Source organism: Lathyrus oleraceus, chromosome 4, assembly GCF_024323335.1.
Source record: "Lathyrus oleraceus cultivar Zhongwan6 chromosome 4, CAAS_Psat_ZW6_1.0, whole genome shotgun sequence".
In the NCBI taxonomy this organism is placed as follows: Eukaryota; Viridiplantae; Streptophyta; class Magnoliopsida; order Fabales; family Fabaceae; genus Lathyrus; species Lathyrus oleraceus.
In genome coordinates, this window is record NC_066582.1 from 289796920 (window position 1) to 289803952 (window position 7033).

Consider the following 7033-nt stretch of genomic DNA (forward strand, 5'->3'; position numbering starts at 1 on the left):
ATCATCAAATGGTTCAACCTACTTTTGCTTTAGGTGGGATAAAACGATAAAAAGGCATGAACTTGGTAGCTCCAAAGAAATTTCATGGAGCTCCTCCCAACACTTTCTTTACAAATCTTATTTTATTATTACCTCTTTCTTCATTATATACTTTTCTACTTTTCAAAACTGCTTTTTAATAAAATAATTTGGCCTAAAATCAAAAGGTGTAGAAATAAGAGACAGTACGACGTGTGAATAGATTCAAACATATTCTTTTATAAATGAGAACTCAAGTGGTGTGATATGAATAAGAAAACGTATATTTTGTTTTATCTTGCACAAATTACTGAGTTTCAACCATGAACATAAATAGTGTTGACCAATTGAAAGCTGCAGCTGAAACAGGTGATATAGATCTCCTGTACACAGTAATTCATGATGATCCATCCATTTTGGAGATTATTGATTCAATACCATTTGTTGAAACTCCTTTGCATATCGCCACATCTTTGGGGCATATCCGATTTGCCATTGAGATTATGAATTTGAAACCTTCATTTGCTTTGAAGCTAAATCCCCAAGGATTCAGCCCGGTTCATCTCGCTATGCAAAATGACCAAGAGAGGATGTTGTCTCGGTTTGTTAACATGAATAAAGATCTTGTTAGAACCAGAGGGAGGGAAGGTTTAACTCCTCTTCATTTTGCAAGTCAAATTGGTGAGGTTGAACTTTTAGCTAAATTCCTCTTTGTTTGTCCGAAATCCATCGAAGATGTGACTGTGAAGGGTGAAACTGCACTGCATATTGCTGTCAAGAAGGAACAGTACGAAGCTCTTGATCTTCTTGTTTGCTTTCTTAGAGAAAATATCGTGAGAGGTGCTAGGAGGACTCAATATAAAATACTAAATTGGAAGGATGAGGATGACAACACCATTTTGCATATTTTAGCACAAAGAAATTCGGAGCCACGGGTAACCTTTTTGTCCTCTAAATGATGAAATAATTCATTGGACTTAGATTTTTGGTATTAAAATTTGAAGGTTTTTCTTTACCAATGTTTTTTCATTAATCACTAGGTAGTGAAGGCACTTGGACGGTTGGTAAAGAGTAGGATAAATTTGAACGAAAAGAACTTGGAGAACAAAACTGCATTGGACATGGCAGCCAATGCCGAAATAAGGAGTATATTGTTGTGTGCTGGAGCAAAATCGACCTCGCAAATCACCAATGCTCCCACATATGCAGATAAACTCAGACCAAAAACCACAATCAGACATTTAGTGACAACTTATATACTTCGCATTAGAGGTAATATATTAGAGGAACAACGTAACACTTGGTTGATAGTTGCGACTCTTATTGCAACAGCCACGTATCAATCAGCACTGAGTCCACCTGGTGGAACTTACCAGTTTAGTGCTAGTGATGACCATAATATGAACATCACTTCCTCCGATTCTACTATTTCTAGACCTAAAGATGCTGGGAATTCAATCTTGTCAAGACCAGAATTCTTTATGTTCTTAATTTTGAATATGACTTCCTTTTTTCTATCAACTATATCAATAGTTATTATGATACCAAGAGGAATAATAGACAGTGCACTGCACTGTTTTACCTCTAGTTATTTATTTTCTATGTATCGGATATCCCCTACTGATATCAGTTCAATAATTACTCTCATCATTTTTTATTTAATTTCGATTGCTCCGGGGATTGAAGCTTTTTTAAGAATGTACTATGAGCTTAAGCCCGTAATTGCTAAGAAATTGAAGATATCATCGTTAAAGAAATATTGTTGCAAGAGGAGAAACACCAATCATGGTTTATGATCAAGAGATAGATGATGTCTGCAACTCAAACTGCTGCCTGAAATCATAGACAATATCGCAACGTAGATTTGCAGTTTTCCTTGTCATTGTTTCTTTCTAACTTTAGCTAATTGTGATTCCATGTATTAAATATTTTAGTCATCCTTGTTTTTTATTCAACGCATGTGTATTATTAATTGTTGTTTGGAAGAAAATGTTACCAAAAAATTGAAATTGGATCTTGATATTATTCTGATTTTTACATTACTCTAAAAACATGATATCACAACGGCCACAAGTTATTCAGCAACTTTATTCTGTTCATGAATTACAAATCAATTCAATTCATATAATCTTAAAAGATATAATGATGTGTCTTTCAAGTCTCTCAAAGACGCTTTTATATTCTCATATTAACAATAATATATACAACATAATTTAAATAAAAAATTAAGCGAAAACATAATATATATATATATATATATATATATATATATATATATATATATATATATATATATATATATATATATATATATATATATATATATATATATATATATATATATATACTTTAATGTTAACCAAGACTTTTACATAATATTGATCCTTTTTACATGGTCAATAAATGTATTGGTGCAAACCTTTATTTAAAGGATTCACTATCATTAAATTTGTAACAATGTGTTTGTACTTGTAAAAAAGTAGAGATGTGTGGCGCCCTTAAGCTTGTAGGGGTGCCTAGAGACATTATTACAAATAATACATTTATGACAAAGTTTTCATCTCAATCAATAAATAGACGAGGTATAATTTTTGGTGCGCCACATTTTTTTTAAATACCATATATTATCTCTGTGGTATTAGAAATCGAGGGAAAAACTAACTTAGGGGCACGCTTCGAATCCTATCAATTGCAGTTTATGTTTTTATTTCTTTTTAATGATTTATTTTATTTTATAGTGTTGTTTTCCTTCATATTTTATTTTAAATAAAAAATAAATCACTTTTCACCGTGTGAAATGTTAGACTTTTCTCACCGGTTATGATTTTCAACTAAGGTGAAATAGTTTACTTTTATATTTGTAGTTTAGCTTGTAGTTTTGTTCAATTTCACTTGCCTAAAATAACACACCTAGAATCCTAACAAAGTTTATCATTTCCATTAACAACGATAGTCCTAAACATGTATCATCCTTAACTCGTTCGACATCATATCGTGACTCTATATTCATATATTCTCCAACTCGTAAAAAAAAGGACATATGAAGATGATTTGTTTATGGCTCTCGTTCGATACTTGCAATAAAGAAAGACCGAAGTCATTTCTTTGACTTCTTCTTAACATATCTGGTAGTGAAACATCACTATTCATGTTACATTAATATTGTTGTTGTTGTTGTTTTTGTTATTTTTGTTATTGTTGTTGAGACCTTAAAACTTTGAGGTTTAATGTTGTTGTTGTTGGTTAGTCTGGGATTGAAAGTTATATATTCTTGTTTTTATTGACATAAGTACGTAATAGGTTTATTGTTGATGTTGTTGTAGTTTTTTTCAGATGGGGATTGTTGTTTTTGAGTTGTTGTTTAATGTTGTTGTTGTTCATTAGACTGAGATTGATTGTTATATGATGTTGCTTTTGTTGAGATAAGTATGTAATAGGTTTATTAATGATGTTGTTGTAGTTTTTGAGATTGAGATTATTGCTTTTGAGTTGTTATTGTTGTTATTTTTGTTGTTTAGTTATTATTATTGAGATTGAGATGTTTTTTTGTTATTCTTTGTGCAACTCTCATCTTGTTTTTAAGAAGAAACTAGTGGTTCAGAAAGATGACTGGTAGGAAAAAATGAATTTTTCTGAGTTATCTCAGGTTGACGATTCTATGGGAGTGGACCTAAGAATGCTAGAGGTTTGTTAGATAGGGAGAAAGAGATTAATACCTGAGAATGCCAGATTTTGGCTTTTTCTTCAGCGAAAGGAGGTTCAGGAACATATTCCTTGCCATCAATGGTGAGTAGTTGCGTGAGCTTCACAACGGAGGGGAGTGTTTTGTTTTTGTTTGAGTTGGTCATAGAAGAAGTTGAAGGTTTGAAGAAGAAAGGAGTTTTGTTCATTTTCGTTTGCTGAAGCAGAGGGAAAAAATGAAGAGCGAAAAAAAATAATAAATAACAATAAACGTGGGTTGCCTCCCACGTAACACTTTGTTTAAGGTTGTTTGGCTCGACCACCTACACCCTCAAACTCATGAGGATGCTTCTTTCAAACTTGAGTCCATATCATCTCCCTTAACTATTTTTAGGGCCTAACTAATTCTAGTCATCCATGCCATACATCTCTCCTCCTTTTTCTTCCTCCTTTTAGGCTCATATTTTTCTTCCAATTTTTCGTGGACCTTCTCTTTCACTCTTTTCTTCTTCTTAGACTTATCTTTCTTCACCCCAAGTTGGGGTGTTTGGTTTTTAGGTTAATCACCTTGCACAACAGTCGTTTCAAGGCTTTGGTTAGTAGGAATGGGACTCTTGTCCAAAACTTCTCCATAAACCTTAGCTTTAGTGTTTTCTTTCTAAACCTTGGCGCTATCAAGAAATCACTCTTCCAACTTATTAGTTGGAGGATACTTTGATATGCTCTCTTGAACATAACCGATGATTGAATCTACTAAACAACAAGAATCTCTTAATGAAGGATTTTTCTTCAGTTTTTCTATTATAAACTCTATCTTCTCTTCCCCTACCTTGAAAGATAACTTTCCTCTCTAAACATCGATGATGCCCCCCCCCCTCTTCTCGCCATAGCTAAGAAGGTCCTACTTAAGAGTATCGGGATTTGAGAATCCTCATCGATGTTAATTATGAATAAGCTTAATGGCATATATTACTCTCATACCATCACCAGGACATCCTCTAGCACATCTATGGGTACTTAACCAATCTATCTACCAGTTGCAGAGACACATTTTCCAGTTTCATCTCACACATGTCTAACTTCTTACATACAAACAAGGGCATTAGGCTAACGATGGGCCCTAAATCACAAAGTGCTCTCTCAAAGTTCATGGTGCCTATTTGACAAGGGATAGATAAACTCCTCTGATACTTAGGCTTAGGATTAGGCATGGCAATATAACTCGTACCCACGGGTACCAACCCGAACCCGCCCCGAAGTTGACGGGGAAAACCCGCTTTGACTGGGTTTGGGTTTGGGTTTTCCCCGATTTTAAAATATGGGGACGGGTCGGGTAATGGGGACACTAGTACCCACCCCGAACCCGTCCCCGAACCCGCCCCGTTTATTTTACTATGTACATTATTATTTATTTTTGATAATTTAAAATATTAAATATGTGGTCAATGTTTTGATATTTTAATTTGAATTTATTATTTAAAATATTTGAAATGTATGTATGGAATTTTTTTAGATTGTTTTATTTTATTATTTGTAATGTAATTTTATTTTGGAAAAATAAATATTTCTATTAAAAAATTGATTTTACTAAATGAATGGTGGCGGGGCGGGGATACCCGAACCCAACCCGAACCCGTTTGGGACGGGTTTGGGTTTTGATTCCCCATCCCCGTTTGGAGTTGGGGCGGGGAACGGGGATTGTGTAGGGATTCGGGTTTGGGTTCGGGAGAGGTAAAAACCGTCCCCGACCCGCCCCGTTGTCATGCCTACTTAGGATCCCCATATTTTGAATTACAACACTGCTATCAAGAGTCACAACCATAGTTACATGGCCTCTAATTTCCTTTTATTAGAAAGAAATTCTTTTAGGAACTTAGCATAATATGGCATTTGAGTTAGTGCCTTGGTGAAAGGCACATTTAGGTGGATCTTTTTAAGGAGTTCCACAAAAAACTTAATTTGGGCCTCCACTTTAGCCTTTATAATCCTTTGTGGAAAAGGATGGTTGGTTTGTATAGAGGAGGAGCAACATTAGGGGCTTCCTTCTCAACCTCTTCAACAACCTTCATTTTAGGTGCGTTGGTTCACTCTCTTCAACCATATTTTCTCTCTCATTAGAACTACCCACTTGCTTACCACTACGAGTTATCACAATATTTAAGTGTCCTTTAGAATTTCGCTCAGGTTGCCCCAGAAATGACCTTGAAGCGACGGAGGTAGAAGCTTGTTGTTTAGCAACTTGGCAGATTTAAGTCTACAAAATTTTGTTATGGGTGGCAACATTTTCAATCTTGGTGGTCAACTACCTAAAGGCCTCATTAGTGAGGAGGTTTTGATTTCTAAATTCATTGTTTTGACGAGTTTGCATCATCACGAATTTTCCATCAAAAGTTCTAAATTGGATTTCTTAGGGTCAGTTGGCATAGCTTTTTGAAAACTTGGTGGTCCCATAGCTTGTTGAGGGTGGTTCTTCCTATAAGAGAAATTTGGATGGTTACGCCATCCTGAGTTATAAGTGCTATAATACGGATTATTCTACTGGTTATTGTTCACAAAATTGGCATTTTCTTGGATGGATCCTCCAGCGAGGATCATTTGGCAATCTTAGTAGAGAGTAGCTAGGGCAACAAAAGCACCAGGGGTAGGTATAACAGGATTGGGAGGTGTAATGCTTAAACTATCAATTATTTTGATAAAGGTCACCCACCTTTGCAATCATATGGTCAAACGCACTAACTTTATAAAGACCATCGGTCTTAGGGGAAGGTTTAGAGGCGACTTGTCGCACGTTCCCCCGTGAGTGGTTGTTTTTTTCCATCTCTTCTATCAAATTATAGGCTACATCTTGAGGGATATTCATGTGGACTTCGTCAGAAGCTGGATTTAAGGTCATCCTTATGGAGTAAAGGAGACCGTTATAAAAAGTATGGATAATAATCCATTCCTCAAGCCCATGAAAAGGCCATAATATTAACAAATTCTTATAACACTCTCACGCGTCAAACAAAGATTCCTATTCTTCTTGCCTAAAATTATTAATCTCATTCCTAACTTGGGTTATTTTGCTTGGCTAAAAAAACCACACAAGAAAGGCCGCTTTCAAATGAGTTCAGGAAGTAATTGAATTGACGGGCAAGGACTGAAGTTAAGCCTGCGCTTGATCTCTCAAATAGAAAGGGGATAATCAGAGGCGAATTTCATTTTGGTCAATGCCATTATCCTTAACAGTACCACAGTTATCAACTAATATAGAAATATGAATGTTCAGGTTTTCAAACGGTAACCTGGAAAATTGATTTTGGTGCACCATACTAATTAAAGATGGTTTTAGTTC

General features: G+C 35.0%; 1 protein-coding gene and 1 non-coding gene across 2 annotated transcripts; both read left to right on the forward strand.

Annotated features, from left to right (window-relative positions):
- Nucleotides 1–270: 270 nt before the first annotated feature.
- Nucleotides 271–1952, forward strand: LOC127135458 (ankyrin repeat-containing protein BDA1). The gene is made up of 2 exons (XM_051062161.1): nucleotides 271–953; nucleotides 1059–1952. Exons 1-2 carry the CDS (start codon nucleotides 342–344, stop codon nucleotides 1812–1814), a joined length of 1368 nt encoding a protein of 455 aa, XP_050918118.1. The 5' UTR covers nucleotides 271–341; the 3' UTR covers nucleotides 1815–1952.
- Nucleotides 1953–6647: 4695 nt separating this feature from the next.
- Nucleotides 6648–6757, forward strand: LOC127077536 (small nucleolar RNA R71). Its single transcript, XR_007787333.1, has one exon. It is a non-coding gene; the product is annotated as a small nucleolar RNA R71 (small nucleolar RNA).
- Nucleotides 6758–7033: the final 276 nt, after the last annotated feature.

Bases quoted from the DNA above. Each gene is read 5' to 3' on its own strand.
- LOC127135458 (XM_051062161.1), top strand. From the start codon at position 342: ATGAACATAAATAGTGTTGACCAATTGAAAGCTGCAGCTGAAACAGGT. The intron at 954-1,058 runs GTAACCTTTTTG...ATTAATCACTAG, and splicing joins AAAGAAATTCGGAGCCACGG to GTAGTGAAGGCACTTGGACG.